This window comes from Polyodon spathula, chromosome 9 (assembly GCF_017654505.1).
Source record: "Polyodon spathula isolate WHYD16114869_AA chromosome 9, ASM1765450v1, whole genome shotgun sequence".
In the NCBI taxonomy this organism is placed as follows: Eukaryota; Metazoa; Chordata; class Actinopteri; order Acipenseriformes; family Polyodontidae; genus Polyodon; species Polyodon spathula.
The window spans coordinates 38,479,742-38,499,583 of record NC_054542.1 but is presented as its reverse complement, the minus strand read 5'-3'; the positions used below and the strand labels follow the sequence as shown (position 1 = coordinate 38,499,583).

Genomic DNA, 19,842 nt, shown 5'->3' with positions numbered 1-19,842 from the left:
AACACTGTGGTTGAAACTGATAAGTGTAATGATCGTGTTCTCCATTGCAACAGACTTAAGGTTAACAGATAGGTCAGTTGGGTGAAGATGGACCAATTATTTTCCTTTCTAAACTTGATTGGCTCTTATTTCTTACACCTCAACTACTAGATCTCTTGGTTCACTGGTATTTGGTTCTGTACACTATACTCTATTTTCTAAACACCACCATCTTTAAAGTAATTTTAAGTGATTCAAATGGGACTGTGGCACTGGAAGGATGGAAAGAGTGCTATATGGTAATGTAAGTTTGGCAGGGATGGATTTAACAACCATGGCTAAAAATGTGGCCATTCCTCGATTAACTGAGTGCTGATTGTGGAATGGCCACATGTATTTAAAGGGAGGAAACACCCTTTGTTTGTTGAAGGATTTTGGAAAGAGAGGAAATGCCAATGTCCCGTGAAGGCACTATGTGGTCTGGACAAGCACAAGTATTCTTTTCAAAGCAAGTATTTGTGTTTTGTTTAACCTTTTATTTTGGCCCTTGTACTGTGTTTATTTATTCTTGGTTATTTGTAAATTCTCACAATAACCTGTTACAAGGACCCGTTCTGGTGTTTTTTACAGACAAAAATACAGAAATACAAAATTGCATGGTTGATTTTCATACATAAAGAGGCCTATTATAATGATAGTTAAATACCTTTGGTGAATATAATTCATTAACTGTAGCACAGAGCAGCTTTTCTTTCAGGTAGCAGAAAGTAGGATGTGTATATTCATCCAATAATCTATTTGTTATTTCTAGCAGCCTTTATCCAGCATTAAAACAACTCGGATTATTTTACATTTCAGAAAACTATTCAAATGACTGTGTTACGCAGCAATTTCTAACAGTTTTTTTTTTCCCCCCTCTTATATGCAGTCTCTTTAAAATGATTTTTACAACACAGTTATCAGCTTATTTTCCTGAGGTCCATGCCGATATCAGCAATTGCTCTACGAATCCCTTTATCCTTGATAATGCTCTCTTACCCGTTGCTGTCGTCCTGACTCTGGAGGTAGTAGTTGATGCTGTTCACTAAAAAGCTGAAGAGACGATTATACAGTGACTTTGCTAGGAGATCCCGGTAATGATTTGCCACTTCAACTGTGTGTCTTCTCATTATAACATCCCCTGGGAGCACAAAGACACATACAGAAAACAAGAATGCCACACTTTTGTGACAGTGAACTGATTTCAAAATGTAATAAATAAATAAATAAATAAATAAATAAATGAATTATGCATTGTAACATTAAACGTAAGGCTTAATATATTGATACAATAAATCTAGCAAGGTGTAAGACTTACATGGACATGTGTAAAAAACATAATATGAATCAGGAAGAAGCTTAATGTCATTTTCTTAATTTTACTATCCCCTTACCTTTTTATGATGTTTGCAATTATTCTGAATGGTTAGAATTGCAATTACTCATGTGCTATGTTTTTATTTTCTTATGCAAGTCTGTGTTAAGAGATATATAACCTAGACTAGATCAGCTGGTGCTTACTTCATATACTAATATAAAAATACTTGGCTGATCTAGCCTACATTACATTTGTCTATGGCAGGCAACTAGAAACTCCAGAACACACAGTGAAGGCATCTTAACAATAAGAACCTCTCGAAGTGAGTGCAAACATCATGGAAACTATGTTGTGTTTCTGAAGGTGGATCCACCCCTAATAACATACACAATCAGGATGTCCTATAAAGAGCCCTTGGCCCGTGCCTCCCTGTCGTTTCTCTGTTTGGTGTCTCCCCCCCTGCACCTTGCAGTGTGCCTTGTCCAGGGTGCCTCTTTCTGTCTACCCATACATCACAGTTCAGCCAGCTCATGGGTGGGGTAACGTCGCCCACAGTGCCTCCTGCCTGCCGCTGGCCATAACTACCAATAATCATTTCAGAAAAATTCATCACCACATGGGGAAGGTGCCCCAGAGTGCCATGGTCCTGCTACTGGCATGACTATCATTAATGAATAACCATTTCATCACAATCAGCCAGTACATGGGGCAGTAGAACGTGTCTATAATGCCACATCCTCCTCTCTGGCAAAAGCAATAATCATTCATCTCAGTCAGTCAGCACGTGGGCAGCCCAGAGCTCAATGGACAAGGCCAACGGTATGTTGGTAAAAGTATCTTGGTCCTTTTGTCAAAACACAATAAAGATTCAGTCAAACCAATCTTTGTCGGATGCTTACTTTCTGAATTTAAAGTTAAAGGAGCAAAATAAATAAATACATAAATCAAGCTACTTACTCTTTAAATATTCTGTTACACATAAAAAATAGAAAATTAAATTGTACTGAACAAACTGGTATTTCCCAGTAAAGCAGACATGGTTCCAGGTTAAGCTGTCAAGGTTACTATTGTGTTACTACAGTGTCATGGCAAGTGTCTGTATCAGAGGACAGTCTAGATGCCTGCAATTCCAGATTGGAAACAATGTGGCAAAAATACCTATGACTTCCCTTGGTCGATTATTATAATTAGAAAACATACCAAACTAAAAATAACTGTTCTCTGTTCAGGTGAAAGTCACGGCACTGAGTATCAGCATGCACTGCAGCTCTTCCCAGTGGACAGTAATTCTCTGGCTCGACAGAGTACATGTAGAAATCCAGTGCACGACCATTCATTATAGAGGTGTCAGTTGTGCAGTTTTGAAAGAAACGGATGTTATAGCAAACAAGTATTTTAACTTTAAAACATTATATCTGGTACTAAATTACTGCAGGTAAAATAAACCTTTTAGTTAGCGTTGCCCTTTCTTAGTCATCTCACCTGGCGACTTCAATTGCCCCTGTCCCTGCCCTAATCGATGCTTCCCCATTGAGTCAGTACCATATATTGACCTCTGAACAAAGAACTTACTTTAACATAGTATCAGAAATGTTTACTATAACACGTGCTTCTTTCAAATTTGCACAGTGAAAACCTGCGTAGCATAATAAGTAAGATGTATATAATAATTCTGTTAGCTGCAATGATATTTACCTTTGAAGTACTGTACATCAGATGTTAAGGCTGATCCAAGCTCATCAGTTGAAATTTTCAGCATGCCAGCAACTGAAGAGAACAAACTTCCCGTTAGATTATTATTGCTATTTCACTACAGTTCATACACTATAACAAGAATTCAATCTGCCCTTAATGAAAGAGCATTGAAATGTAGCACTTAAGGACTTCTCTAAGAAATTCTTTGAATGTGTGAACAACTTCCAGACAATTATGTGACCTTGCTTTCAGAACTGGTCTCGGTAGGCTGACCCCCTGCGACATGCTGATAAGACCTCCAAAAACCTCTCAAGTTAGTGTTCAAGTTTGGTTGGTGACACTGATCGTAATGGCAAATGGATTGAAACTGACCCTGCATATGCATGGTAAAATTAAAAACGCAGTAAGATAACGGAAGAGATAAAGAAAACAGCTCAATCAAGATATACATTATATCATCAACATGTATCTAATATTTAACCTCTTGTGTTCTGTATTATTCTTCATTGCTGTTTATTTGACAGATCATTATATGTCACGATTATTAATTATTCCAGCATTTTCTTTATGGTAAAATTAGGAGGTAAAGCATAGTGTTGCCTAGTTAGTATAAATGGTAAATAACAATAAAGGAAAATATAGATAATATAAAGAATCTCTTTAAATAACAAATTGTATGAACACCATGTACAGAAACTCACTTTAGAAATGGGAATTGAGGTTCCTGGAAATGTCAGCGGGAACATAACAATATTCTATTTAAGGAATGCTGAGAGGTAAAGGTTAAGCTTCTCTAATGGCATGAGGTATGATATCAATGCAAGATGAATATATGCCTTTCCCAGAAAAAAAGGTTTAGTCAGAATAAGAGTATGGTGTTGGGTGGTACAGTCAGGAAAAATAGCAGAGCGAAGCAATAATTCCTCACAACATCTTTTTAATTTGATGTAATAACAAAAGCCAAAACAAACAAAAAAAACTTAAAAAAACACTTTTGTTTAAACATTTTAAAATACACTGTAATCATGGCTTAGAGTGGGAGGGAAATTAAGTTTGACTGGAAGTGGGGGGTGGAGGTATTTGGGTACGACCCTTTAAGGTTTTACCTCTGCCTCAAATGAAGCAATGATATTAAGAGGTGACTATCTACAATTAGATTTTTAAAACCCAATCAGTAACCACTGTCATACAAAAATAAGTAAACGCTATTATCAGCTTACGCAAAGATGTTGTTGTTAGGAAAGACTCTATGCATTGCAATAGTATTCTTGCAGCTTCTGGCTTGTACATGGGAAGTGCTCCCCCTGCAGGAAAGGCCTGTAGTGAAAGAGCCAGAAGGTCACATGTCACTGACCTTGTTCTAGTAACTGCAGGTCTGACACAAACGCTGTCTCAGCATCTGTAAGGGCAGTGAACCGAATGTCCCCAAGGTGTAAAATTGCAGACAGGATCACAAACAGGTTTTCCACCTCCTGAAACATTAAAAAAAAAAAAAAAAAACAGGAATCAGTGAAAATGCAAAAAGGGTACATTTTAATTTGAAGGGACCAATCAGTTCATGATTTTCAAATCCATGTTTAACGAAAGAGATGAAAAATCAGTTTGCACTCACAGGGGGCATGCTTGGCACAGCAGGACTGATTTTTGGTTAAAGGAGACCTTTACTGTGACTGGCTATAGCCAACAAGGAAATCTAGACACCAATGTCTAAAAGTATATTTTTACAGTTCCACTCTATTTATTTCTAAAAAGTTGGTTTACTCAAGATGTCACATGTTTTTGTCAGTTTCAAAATGATTTATTTTTAAGCAATGGGTTTACATTATGAAGGCATACACAATTCTCTCATTGGTATGGACTCTAAAGCTTACTCTCACTAATTTGTTTCAAAGGAATTTCATTTTGTCTTTGAAATGGTCAACGCAGTCCATCTTCACATACCCACGGTGACAGGAGAGAAGGAACGATAACAATATACTGTACAAACGTAAATAACATGCTTATATAGAATTAGAATTAAGTATGAATCAACAATTGTAATCTCTGCTCTCTGTAGCCTAGACAAACATCACTAGACAATGAAATTGGAACCAACTGCTTTTACTCAGATAAAAGATGCTAAACACACTGATAAATGTCATGCTCTGATACTGCTCTGAATGTAGTTAATAACAGGATAATCAATACATATTCCCTGATTAAAGGGAAGACATGCACACATGAGTTTTGACCACCCATATGCTCCCTGAAGCCAGATACACAGATCTACAGCTGGGAAGGAATGACATGATTCGCAGGTACAGGTGCAATCTTAAAACAATGCTAACCAGAAATAATATTGTGTAACCTGAGAAATGAGGCACAATCATCAAATTTACATATTATAACTACTTCAGTGCATATCCTTTCAATAGATCTAGTTTTAGTAAAACAGTATTCTTATTTAAGGCCATAGTTCATTCACTAAATGCAGAATTCTATATGCGATATAAGACATCTACCAGAGGTACAGTTGCTGCAAATCCTAATGTAGTTGAAAAATATCATTCTGCATGTTTCTATTTCAGTCATGGCAATAATTATATTTTCTAAGCCTACACAGTAATATTTTTACACTGATGGAATATTTAACTTTACAGCATCATGTTTGCGTATCATTTTGTCCTTCGCCTCTCTCTTCTGTAAAGTATGCATCATCTTAAGCCACCCTTGACTGGCACCCTTGGTGGCAATGGGGAGAAAGATAAACTACTGTAAAGCAATAAATATTTGCAAGCCTTTTATTATGCGTTTTTCATGTATGAAAAGATAAAACTTCAAACGTTTTTGGCTTTACAGTAATAGAGTAGCAGACATCCTCCTCCACAGGTACTCAGTTGATATGCCACCCTTGTGGCAAACCAGTATGCCCTGTCCTTCCCTTCATAGCCACACATGCATGTTATTTTTCTTCTCTTCTATGTATGAAATAGCTTATATCCAGTTCTCCCAAAACTGTCACTGCCAAAACTAACCCACTTTTGATACTGATCTGTCATATGATGTTGGCAATGACTGTTTTCAGTTTAGTTAAAGGGGTGGAGTTCAGGACAAGTTGTTCTCACAACATACCAGATTGTTGAAGCCCAAGACCCTCAGGGCTTGTTTCAGGCCAGCAAATTTTTCTCTGTTTTGAGTGTTCGCTGTTGACTGTGTCTCCTCGGGTACATTTTGACTAAGGTACCTACAACAAACAAATCACAAACAGCAATTACCCGCTGGCTTGTACTCTGCGTCTCCTGTTTTTCGTCATTTAAGCAAAGGTTGGATCTCAAAATGACTGAAACTATATAAAGAGGCAGGTCAAAACCTTGATCTCCAGCTTTGATATGCCAAACATATCAGTCATGTTGTGATTACATCAATGTGCTCCTGATTAATGAAAAAAAAAAAACGTGAAGGTATTTGGTAATTATGTGTTCCCACATTGATGAGAAACAGGACTGATGATGAGAAAATAATTGATGTGCAATGCTACCCCGTTATAACAAAACTTGTTATAGTGCTGAATCAGTTATAACATGGTAAGGCTGTGCCTCCCATTTCCCCCATACTGCAACTTGAACACAAACGTTGGATTTTATTGTTTTACATTACCATATTTAAACCCATTTAAGTTGCACTGTATTTTTGTTTTTCTAAAAGTAAAAACAAACTGTCCATTAATGTTACAAAACCACTACGAAACAATACAAATGTATATAAATGTCCTTGGATTCTGTGTTATTTATTTACAGTTTACAACATTTGCTATAAAAAATATACAATTTAAATAAGACAAATTTTTAAAATGGTGGACCTTAGCAGTCATATTATATATATATATATATATATATAATATATATATAATATATATATATATATATAATCAGTAACAACCTCTGAGATTTATACCGTTACACGACTGGTCTACGGACCCTCTGTGTGTGCGTGTGTGCGTGTGTGCGTGTGTGTGTGTGTGTGTGTGTGTGTGTGTGTGTGTGTGTGTGTAAGCAGGGAAGCGGTAAGCTTGCCTCAGCCGGGATTGATTGACGCCCAGGTAGGCGGGGACATGAGAGCCCACATCAATGTGGACAGAGCTGACAGCCGAGTCAGACAAGCTGCTGTGTGAATGTCAAAACTGTTGCTGTTTTTGGTGTGGCCCAGGCTGACAGGGGCCAATAATCATCCCAATAAACCATGGAAATTGTGTGTGTCTCCTTCCTTCATTTTTCACGGTACGCTACAATATTAATTTGGTCATTGTAAATCATTTCGGAAACAAAAATGTCAATATTCTTACTATAAGATGAACCACAAATGCCGCGTTCTATTATGGACCCCGACAACCTTGTTATAACAAGGCAGCACTGTATGTACAGTATGTGGCCCTGTACTACAGGAATAATTTAAACAAGAAGCAGCACATTCTTTTGCAGTAGATATTGTGTAGGTTGAGGGAACCTTGCTCCTCCATTGGCACCTCCAAAAACATGTTGAGATGTCAGTATAGCAAGGACTGCCCTTAAATACATTGAAAAGTACATTTAGTAATACTTAGTAAAACAGCAAATAAATAAACAAACAAAACTAGACTGACATTTTATTGGGTTGATTTTGTTTACTGTGCTCTTTTTTTAAATTTAATTTCCTGTGTTAAAATGTAATTTAATTTCCTGTGTTAACTTGAATCTACTTCATTGATATACGAACGGATATAATAGAAGTCAAGTAGATTACACACAGTACCAACCAAATACCACAGTTTGGTACAGTTTAAACGTACAAATTATGTGCTTCTGCTGTCCAGGTCAGAGGACAACAGACAGACAGGGTCCACACCTTTATTTCTGGAGCACCTGTACTCCTCAGACACCTGCTTATTAGGTTGTTATGACCATTATAATGCATATTCGTTTTTAACTGACTTTTTCCTTTCCAATTTTCTTTATTTTGGAATAACTCCCTCTGTATGGACTGCTCAACCCCTTTAGTTTGCACTGTTCGTGGTGTTGGATTAACTTTCTTCCTTTGGTCGACAGCGAGTCAGTTTCCACTTAACACACCTTGCTTTACAGAAAGTGCTTGATAAGTTAACATTTTCTCTGTAAAGGACACTGTTTCAGGCATAGAGAGGCCTAGGAGACTCCACTACCTATGGGCTGTTATATTGTGTTGTATCATTAGAGATACATTAGAGTATCACAGTTATGAAAATGGGTTCACTCAATACAGTAGAAGCTGTCATATCCGATTTAATTGGTTCCAGAGGTCCATCAGATATGTACAAAGATTGTATCTCAGAGGGAGTCATTATACTACATTGCAGTTGCTTTATTAAAATTGGGGAATTATAAATGAACAATGCCAGAGACATCAGTGCATAGCATGGGTACACAGGTACTGCACCTATGCTATACAACGAAAATCAGTACAGCATTTGGCATTTTACAAAAAAGCATTCTAAAAAAAGTTCTCACTAAAGTATAACCTGTGATAACCCTAGACAGAAACAACAGGAAGAACGCACAACACAAACTGGCTTTGGTGGTTGGCAAAAAAATCTTGTTTCAGCTTTTTAACGGTAGAGTAATTACATGAATCCCTTGTTTTCTTTTATTTAACATGATTAAACTGGGCAGTTCTGTACAAATAGTAGTGAGATTCCATTTAAGCTAATTAAGAGTAGGACATGTATTCCCTTCTGAGAAAGTTATACATTTAAGTCAAGCAGCAGAAAACTGGCAGAAGAAAATGGGGTCATGCTGGAAGTCACAAATGGCAGATGTTTTTTTTTTGTGGTTATGTACCAAAAAAGTTTGCAGTGTTTGGTATGTAAATAAAAAGCAAGCTAATGAGAACATTGTCAGTATTGTTAAAACAGAGACACATGAACTGTGTTTTGAAAAACAAAACTTGACATGGATTTTTTTTAAGTTTATCCTTGTCTGTTGGGTTCAAGCTTGTTGTGTGCATTTCTTCTTTTTCTGGTGCTGCTAAGCTAATTAACACACAAATAACTCACAAGTGGAATTAATGAAGAGCCTGCATGCACTTGAATGAGAAAACATATGATATTGTTTATGGATACACACACTTTTAAGTTAACAAATGTTTTATACAAATCACCCTTGTGTTTTTCAACCCTCCCCTTTGCCTTCAAACACATCATGTTAAAAAGTATTAGAAGGTTTTACCTGTGTGCAAGTAAGTTATTGAGGTACAGACCACACTTCTCCTCACTGGACATGCCATCAATCATCAGGTAGAAGATATTAAAGTTGTTCTGTTGAGGTGGCTGTGAAACGAGACGTGACTTTTCCAAGACATAGGTATAAACCCTGGCTGAAAATAAAAAAAACTTGTTTTCATAACGGAGCTTCCTGCTTTTATACCAATCTGTTTTTTTCACTCTATAAACATAACCTTGCCCAACTACAGAACCCTTGAGATGAGGCCTGACTTGTTTCCACCTGGCCTTGTTGGGCACCTGACCAGCAGTGCTTACTAAAGCAAGAAGAGGTGAACTATGTCAAGACAATCTTCTCTGAAACCCACGGGACTGCAAATGAGTTGTTTAATTTTTACTGGACATCGGTAATGGAATTTAACTGAGAAAATCATAAAGTAAAGCTGTGCCAAAATCTGTATTGTCTATACCCTAAAAATGTTAAGTTTGTCTGACAACAAAATGGCAGTCAATGAGTAATCTAAGACTCTTCTACCATGATAGATTTCCTCTACTATTAACAAGAGTACAAAATGTTATGCGCAATACGACCATCTACAAAAATATGCAGGTAGTTTACTATTAGCTTAGTGTTTTTCTTTCTTTCTTTATTGTAATATGGTAGTTCGAATTGATTCACCATAATATTATTATTAATATAAAACAAACAGATTCTTGACTTCCTGTCTAAAAGAAAGCCCTGATGGCAGGAATAACAAAGTGCTTCTGAATTAAATTTTTTGCCATGCCATCGCGTCAGGTAGCACACAGCAATCTGCACATCCTACTGTATAAACTCCCTCAGCAGATATTTCACTATGTTCAAAAGAAGCCTGCACTCATAACGCACCTTCTAAAGAGAAGCAAACTTTTGAAAATAAACTTTGCAATCAGAATGAAGATTGAAAAGCTTTCTAAAAAGCCTGGCCTTATTAAAGTAAAGGAGTGACCTCTGGGACTAAGCAGCACAAAGAATGCAAAGAGATGTGGAATCTGTAAAGCAGGGCAACCAGAACAAGGTTAAAGTAGGTCAGAAGAGTAATCAGATTACAATGTTATTTAAAACAGTTAAATGGTGGTACAAGAACTCCATTTTAAGTTATTTAAAATATAAATAGTTTATTAAACCATGCAATTGATTTAAATGAGTAATTGAAACCTTGTACCAACCAAATGCTTTACTTATACCATGTATTGTAGTCTGCAGATAGAAAAAAAAAAAAAAAAAAAAAACATTTATCAAGATACTTTTTTTTGTTTGTTCTTTTATCATACCACAATCAAACAGGAACTCAATGTGTACTACCAAGCTTTTGGTGCAAAAACAATTAGTTTTAAAAGTTGTCTTAACATATGAGAGTACAATTAAAAAAAAAAAAAAACCCTTGCCCTCTTTAGGAAAAATTTATTCCATCCAAGGCAATCTAATGGTGCAAGAGAATGTCTATAAACTTATACAATATATTAAAAACATGGCAGCACTAATGAAAAGCTGTATCATACTAGCTCAATATATCACTAGAAATGCTTGCAAACCACTGAGCTTATAAGCTTACAAGACTGTAAACTTTTACAGGCCACTAACTGCTTATGTTTCAGCAGCAAAATTGATCTTTGTATCTGTACAATGCAGTTGATATGAGTTAGTGTTGTGTTTTAACTCTTTCAATAAATATGGGAAAGATTTTAAGGCTAAATTCTTCAAACTTTATCTTGTTTAAACTGAAATTATGTTCTGCGTGTCAAATGGAACTTGAGGTTTATAGGGGTGGGGTTTTTCCATGGTTACTACCTCCACTTTTGGCGTGGTGATATCACAAAATAAAATCAAGATTCTTGAAAGATTGTATAATTCTCTTACCCATGTATAAATATAATGTATATTATACTATTAACTATACCAAATTGATTTGCTTCACAATATTCTAGAACTAGCAAAATACAGACAGAGCAATACACTCAAATGGACATTTGTCTGCTGTGAAACGCATATTATTGATTACTGAACACACATGCCATATGTGTCTGTATGGTCTGGAATATGGGCACCTCAAAGTGGTCTTCAAGAGTGAGGTATGTGGTTATGAATCTTCAGGAACATAAACTTTTTAAAATGAAGGATTTGATGTAAAAAAAGCAGAAGCAGCAATCTGAACCAAATAACACAAAACAGGTGGGTAAGAATTATGCAGACATGTAAACAATATCTATTATACCTTAAGCACAGTTACTGAATTCACTATACAGAACACACAGAAAACTAGAAAAATAGTTGGAGTTGATACAAATCATTGGAAAGGGTACAACTGAAAACATGTGCAGTGCACCGGTTTAAAAAGGTACAGATAATCCCAGGGAAGGATTATTATTGTGTACTTTATGTAGGGATTTGCTGCCCTCTTATGGATTGAAGTAACATTTTCAGAAGATAAATAGAAATTCCAAATTGTTATAACCAAACCTAATAGTAATATATACATATAATATATGCATATTAATAATACAAATAAAATAAAATAAAAATACTAAAAAGTTAATTTAAGGTTTGGTCTCTAATATCTTTGTAAATGTCTTTCTAAACACTATCATACACTTCATTTTTTTTCTTTTTTTGTATCCCAACCCAAACCAGCTATTTCCCACACCTTTACTCTGTTGTTACTTATGTAATTTCCCTGGAGACTCCAATTTAAACCTATGCACCTCAAAACCCCCAATCCGTCCTTCTTAGTAAAGAAAGCTTACCTCCGACTAGTGTCCTTTTCTTCTCACAGTATTGCAGTGACAGATATTTTATAAAGCGACTTGAGAAAGCATTCAATTTTGTTCTGGCATGACCAAATGCTTCGAGGACACAGCTTACCTAAAAGATTAAAACAGTAAAACAAACAATATGTAAGTAAATATACTCACTTGGTCTGATTTCTAGTGGATTGTTTAGAATAAATCTGCTTTTCTTTAGTATTTCAATTTAAATTGAATGTAAATTTTGCCCCGCGAAGTTGTTTCCATAAATAGTCAAAACTGTGATTTGCTTTTATTTATTTTTTTGTTCCAGTGCTTTATTAACATAATATCATATATTCAAGATAAGTTACCAAGCTTTGAAAGTCAGGCCCGTTAAATGGAATTTAACATTTCATTTGAGATAGTGCTCTTAACTAAAAATGTCTACATTTCTAATTTCCTTTGCCATCCATATTTAGCTAGCACTTTAAAGATAACTGATTAAGGTGTAGATTCATCCATGTGTACAGTAACTCAGTTATAACCAGAAGAGGGCAGTGCAGAAATACTGTTAAATTGCAGCCAACTGCAGATTGGTAGGTTATTATTTTTCATTTTTCGTAAACATGATACTCTCTCTCTCTCTCTCTCTCTCTCTCTCTCTCCTCTCTCTCTCTCTCTCTCTTCTATATATATATATATATATATATATATAGATATATATATATATATATATATATATATATATATATATATATGCACACATACACACACATACACACAGCCGTTTAATATGTGATTGTAATACATTCTGGCCTTACTATGATGTAGAATGCGTGATTATAAAATCTAACAATAGTGCGTACAATACTCAAACTTGTTATGATTTTGAATATGAGCTTCTTAACGGTATTATTGTCATTGATTGCGCCCCGGCACCTCTTTCTTTACAAATTAAGCACTGTTTAAAATAAACCATAAATAAATTAAATGTTTGAGTTGAAAATACACCAGAATGTTATTATGTTTAATCAAAGTATAAATCGACTAAGGACTTCTTCAGTAGACAAGTCAAGGAATGTTATACGTTGTCTGTATATTCTGCCCGCACAATATTTCCTCTTTTTCTGTTGCTCTGCTAGCATTTGCAAATATAGCTGTCTGAAAGCCATGTTCACTCTTTAACTAAAAACAGAGATTGTCCTGAAATACTTCCTGCAAAATAATTAAGAGGAGTGTAACCAGTCTTAAGCGATTTCCATGCTACATAGTGGTTTGATAGCAAATTAACTTTTCAATTTAGCTTGTGGTGGTGAATTTATGGGATTATTCATGACACCCCAACATTTGAGGGGAAAGCACTTGAGAGAAGGAGCATCTTTTTTGAATCTCACTCAAAAGTGCAACTTTTTTCACAAAAAGGACTTGTAGAGATTTTTTTTTCCTCCACAACTCCCCTTGCGAGGCAAAGCCTTTGAATATTTGAAAATTTGGCCCGTATATTTTTAAGATACTACTATGTACTACTATGTTCGCTAAATAACAACTATTAAAGTTCCATAAAGAACAAAATAAAAAACCTACTTTAACAGCAATTTAACAGTTTCTATTTAAAGGTTTAACCAGCAGCGGTGGACAGATCTTCATACTGCTTCCCAATAAACCTGCTGATTGCACACTTCTGTACACTTTTATGGCAGGGTGCACCGCCCATGAGCATATTTTGCGTTTTATGCTGTCTGTTATATGTATTATTGTAGTGTGGGTTATGTAGCACAGGTGATGTAAATGTATATTTGTATTTAGGCACAGGGAAATGCACAACCACTTCACAAGCAGATTAAAATGAGTATTTGTATGGGGGCATGGTGCAGTCTGCAAATACCCATTTTAATCTGCACGTGGAGTGGTTGTGCATTTCCACGTGCCTAAATACTCATTTCACCAGTGCTACATAACCTACACTCTGTGCACCACTACAATAATACATGCAACAGACAACATAAAACACACACAGGGGCGGGGCACCCTACCACAACATCTCAGTTTATTAGGACATCAATAAAATAAGCCTTGAACAAAAAACAAACACCGCTATTTAGATCATTAAAATAGACCTCTGTTTGTGAAAACGTATAAATATAAATTAATCAATGTGAACATCTTTTGTCAACTTTACTGTTTTATAAAGTTTTCACAAAAGGTTAGAGTAAGTCGTGGGATTCCAAAAAATATAACGTTACATGACCCCACATGTTGCTAGAACTGTTTAAATAACGTACCTGTAATTTTTCTTTCATTGTTAACATCCTAAACACTTTTTACACATATGACGTTAAAGTCTGTTTCAAAGCTCTTTTCAAAATTGTCACCTTAGTGCGCTAATAGTGTTTAGACCGACAGATTGATTTGCTTGGGGAGGGGGGGTTGGTGATCCATGATGTGGTACGGAAAAAAGCCAGAGCTATGTGTTATGTTTTTTTTTTTTTTTTATTCAGCCATTTTGAAAAAAAGCTTTGAAACAGATTTTAAAGTTACAAGTGTAAAATGCAGTCTGGATGTTAACAATGAAAAGAAAAATTCTAGGTACGTTATTTAAACAGTTGTAGCAACACATAGGGACGTATAATGCAATATTTTTCAGAACCCCGCTACTTACTCTTTAAAAGTTTAATATGTTAGTTTAATATCTGACTGTGTAGACTACATGTCACTAAACATATACAAATATAGAATGTACCACAGTTTGAAATAAAAATATCACAATTCACCAAAATACTAATCAACAACAACTGGCAAACATTACCAGATGCTTGCTTTGAACCGCAGTCCAACAGCCCATCTACCACCTACATGTTTAATCTTGGATTCCAGTGAGTAGCCCTTTGTACTTGACCGACATGCCAGGTGCTTCACTATGTGCTTGCAGGCCTCAGTCTTTCCTGAACCGCTTTCTCCACTGTGAAAATGTAAGAGTAAGTTTAAGGCGTTCAACGTTCCGCAAGTTGACAGGCGTTATACTGATGCTACATCATATATATATATATTTATATAGATATATATATCTTTATATCCTTTTGTTTCCTAGAAATGTTCTTCCTTAACTGCACATATGAGAACAACACTGCAGTTTGCCTACAGTGCAAGTGTCACAGGACAAGGGTAGTTAAGCACTATTCTATTATCTATCAGTGTTCCCACTTTCCCATAAACGTCTTTATTCACACTCAGCAAGGTTTGGTGTTCATACAGGCTTAATGATCCGTATCTAGAATTGTCATTTCCACGTTCTTCACACTTTGTCCATGAACAATCATTATTTATACATCCTGCAGGCTGCAATGTCATGGAGCATGAAGCATGTTCACAAAATAAATAAATAAAAGAAATGTAACTGCTAATTAAACACTTGTTTAAGGAAGCTTATTACTGTATGATTTGTTTGTTGTTGGGAGCAGTGGTAAGGAAACACAAACAAATAAAGAGATGGCTTCAGAAGGTCAATTACACTTTCTGAAAATGAATCCAGCAAACTGTGAAGATGAATTTGAAACACAATCAGCCACAGGCGTACATTCCACACTAAATGTTACATAGCTGGAGTTTCATTTGCTATATCACAGTGGTAAATAAAGGGCTGTTGTCAATATTCTATATACAAATGTATAGTAAAAATAAAAGGCAACGCAAAAACATATTTTACTACAGTGCTTATGTAAAACTGACTATAATTCATTTGTGTTTTAAAACTGAATTCCAAACAGTCAAGGCCATATGAAAACACAGCACACCACTTTTCTTTCTAATGCAAATATTAAATTAAAATGTAAGTCAGCCTTTTAATAAGATGTAAAAAAACTAATTTACTGCAGTTTCTATAGTGTGTTGCTTTGGGTTGCCATTGAGGCTTACAATTGAATAAATAATTACCTTTCTTCTTCCACAGATTAATAGAATGCAAAAGTAAGCTTTTTTTAAATGCATCACTGAATACATAAATCCTTGTGATTAACATATTTTCCTTCACACCAAGACAGTTTGAAAACAAGCCTTTAAACACCCTGTAACTAAACATTTTAATTACAACCAAAGCCTCTCCCTGAAGAGATTCCATTTCCAGAATTGCAAGCTTCTACCAGCCTGACGAAGTACGACACAGGGCACAGACTGCGATTAAAGATGGATGACTAAATAAACAGAAATCAATTGAAGGTTTACAACTTAACTGGCTCTAAGGGCAAAAAGTAATTCTTTAGGCTATTAATCAAGAATCACGTCACTGTACCTGAGGATAAAGCACTGTGGCCGACGCTCTTGGAACAGCATGTGATACGCTCTTTCAGCCGAGGAGAAGATGTGAGGTGGGAGGGAGGAACACAGTCTCCCTGAGCTGCTCTGATAAAGCTGGCTAACCTGCAACACAAATGACTTGCTGCTGTTCAAACTGCATATGTAATTGCATTTTCCCTTGCGCTAATGTTGGGGAGAAAAAACAAAACAAAAACACATACATTGAAACTAAATATCTGGGTTCTATTTTTTTCTTTTTTTTAACAGTGGCTATCAGAGTGATGGATGGTCACATTAAGGAATGGAATGCATTTTCTGTTTCTCTTCCATGTTCAGTCATTCTCTCTCTAGTCTGTGCCATGCATTCCCAAGGACACTATTATTGAACAATGTAGTAGGGTGAATGAGGAGCATAAGGCTCTTTGAAATCTCATTACTTTTCCAAATATACCCTTTACATCCACAGTGCTCTGTAAAAGCTGTACTGGCAATCTGAACATTTTTTGTTATTTTTTTCTGAGAATAAGTATGAAAATGAGTATGTGAGGGACCACCAGCACTAATAAACTGCTGCGGACTGTATTGCCAATCAGAGATGGTGTTACCTGTTGTGTGCTATGACATGTCAGAAATAAACCCTGTTCCTATACCACATTGAGTCTCTACTCTTTTTTGTGGTTGTAGGTCACATGGACTGATTGAGGCTAGGTTATTGGAGTAGAACTGACACATATAGCAGCTCAAGAAAGGATTAGGCACCAGGAAGCATCATATACTTTTCATTTCACAAGATATTCAGCACAAGAAATATGACACTAGCGATCATGTGGCTGCTATACTTCCAATAAGAATTAAGACAATGGGGGGCTCCCGAGTGACACATCCAGTAATGGCGCTCCAAGTGGAGTGCAGGATGTGCTCTATAACCTGGGGATTTGAGTCCAGGCTATGTCACTGTGTTGAGTCGAGTCTATGTCACTGTGTTACTGTGCTGTGTTGTCCTCCGGCACAATAGTTCTGATGGCCTCTCTGTGGAGTCGCAGTGTGAAAAATGACAGTTTGGCAGGAGCACGTTTCAGAGGACTTGTGCTCCAGCCTCCACCCCCCCAGAGTCGTTGAAGGGGGGAGGGAGGGTTGCGAATGACTACATTTATATACAAAAAAAAAAGAAAAACAAATAATTAAGACAATGGATTTCAAATCCTTGGTTATCACTCCTTTAATGGTAATATTGTTTTTAGAAATCCATAAATTAAATAACATTGCTATCTTCATACCATTGAGATATCGTTAACATGAATGACCACCGTTTAATGTTTAAGATTCAATGGTTACCACTAGAATATTTACTGTATATATTTAGTGTACCAGTATAACCTAGGTGGCAACATCTAATTTTCTCTAGTGGTCCTACTGTATCCCAAATCACACAGGTCAGGGTGTTTTGCTCAAGGTCCAGCAATGAGATTAATGGGTGTGTGGGATTAAAAATCAAGAGCTCCTAGTTCATTACTCTCACTGTTAGATTTTAATGACATCCTTACATGAGCTAACCCTTTTGGCTTTGTATTACTATAATAAATACTTAGGCGTGTCCTGAGATACAACTTATAGACGTAAACTATCCTAATTAAATATATATGGAATAAAACATTTGATTTAGCTTCTCAGGACTTTTCTTCATAGCTGTCTGCCAGACACTAGAACATTAACATGAATAGTTCACAAAAAAAGTTTGGTTTGATGTGAAAATAACATGTAGAATCTATTGAGGCTCATTTCAGAAAGAAGATGCTATATACTGGCCTCCACTGAGATCCTATTACAAGGCCACAGACACATTATATTCACCTGCTGTGCAGCAGGCGTGATTGCGAGGACACTGGAAGGACATTGAGAGTAATTGTGGCAAAAAGGAAAAGCAGCAGTTGATGAATGTGGCTGTTTTTTTTAGCTGTTAGCAATTCAAATGACCCCTTTACTTGCCACGAGATTGATGGATACAGATTACCCTTCCTGGGTGCATTAATGCTGCAAGTGGAATAAAACTCAGGAGAACTGACAGGGGAATGGGGAGCTTGTTGTACCATTGACCTTTACAGCTTTATACAGTATATAATATAAAACGGCCACCCACAAAACATCAATACAGTGTAGACCCCTCCCTCGCTCCCTGCCATCCCATTCAGACAGACAAGCATTGTATGGAAATTTTCAATAGAGTGTTTTAATCATCATGTCATGCTGTCATGATTGTTACCAAAATAATAGGTTTGACCTATTAAAAATGGAGTAATAAAAGCCTATTCCCCAAAGGTGCAAAAGGAACAGGTAAAATATTATTAAAGACACATTTCATATGTTTAAAAGTTATAGGAATCCAAGAGCTGGGTGCCTCAGTAGAAATGACAGGCGGTAGCTGGGGCAGTATTCAGGCAGAGAGATGTGACAGTGAAGGGGATGGTATACCGACTGGTACTGATCCAGACTCCTTTATAAGTTAAGATGTTGTTTGTGTATAACATATGCCATCTCATGCCGTTTGGGCAAGAGGCATGTGAAGCAAAGATGGTTCTGGCTGCTCAAGCTGCGTAGTGACATATACACAACCTATATACAACGTATTAACTTATTATCAAATCACAGAAATAAATAATGTATTCAGGAACCAGAAATACAATTTATTTATTTATATTATTTTTGACTTTGCATTCTGCTGTACGTTCTACATAAAGGACGACATCTACAACAGTGATTTCTCAAACTTGATTTATAATGACTACTAGCATTACATATTTCTTAAAGAATGCATTTTACACGAAGCAACGCTTTATTGGGACACCTCAGGAGAAAGAAAACTATCCTAAATAAGCGTCTGCCCCAATTAAATGAGAGGCTGTTGAGATGATTTTAATCTTTCTTAATGAAACGAAAAAGAATGAAATCACATTTTATCACAAGGCGAGGCACCTATGATGTTAACATGCAAACTTTCTTTGCAACAGCAGCCTATGAAACCACAGGAGACTCCTCCTTCGTCAAGAGTTCAACGTGGTTTACGCAAGTCACAACTTAATCACGTACTCACCGCACACTTTCTTTCTTGCTCTGAAAAGCAATCTCCATTCATCATTTGAAAATACTGTATCCCAATTAAACGAAGTGACATAACTAAATTAAACTACATAAAGAGCATTGGGAAGAACCGTCTCCCAGAGTTGTATCCCATTTAACCAGAAATCCTGATTAGGCGGTGCCGACTGTACCACTGAAAGATAAATGGTGGGAATGAAATGGTGTTTTATAGCAAGAAACATAGTAAATGAACTGTAGCAGGGCTAAGGCCGTGAGCAAGTATGAAGTGTATATATTGTGTGCTGTTCAGTTGAGAGTAAATGTGTAGGTTTTTGAATTAATGTTTGGCAGGTCCCATCCTGGTAATATCCATTTGCAGAATGCGTCTGGGTCCTAATTGATTAATTGATAGTCAATTACACCAAGCCACATGATATAAAAGAGAAGCCAGCCATTGTTCTGGGGTTACCTT

The 19,842-nt window shown here is 36.2% G+C and overlaps 1 protein-coding gene across 2 annotated transcripts in view; it reads right to left on the bottom strand.

Annotated features, from left to right (window-relative positions):
* The window catches only part of LOC121320806 (unconventional myosin-XVI-like), a 127,316-nt gene that overhangs the window by 66,505 nt on the left and 40,969 nt on the right, over positions 1-19,842 (bottom strand). For both annotated transcript variants that reach the window (XM_041259454.1, XM_041259455.1), the window contains exons 12-19: positions 16,291-16,418; positions 14,859-14,964; positions 12,024-12,141; positions 9,247-9,394; positions 6,143-6,254; positions 4,386-4,503; positions 3,032-3,103; positions 1,018-1,159 (exon numbers count right to left, since the gene is read on the bottom strand). In XM_041259454.1, the coding sequence (XP_041115388.1) occupies positions 1,018-1,159; positions 3,032-3,103; positions 4,386-4,503; positions 6,143-6,254; positions 9,247-9,394; positions 12,024-12,141; positions 14,859-14,964; positions 16,291-16,418 (944 nt within the window). The remainder of the gene's footprint in view (positions 1-1,017; positions 1,160-3,031; positions 3,104-4,385; positions 4,504-6,142; positions 6,255-9,246; positions 9,395-12,023; positions 12,142-14,858; positions 14,965-16,290; positions 16,419-19,842) is intronic.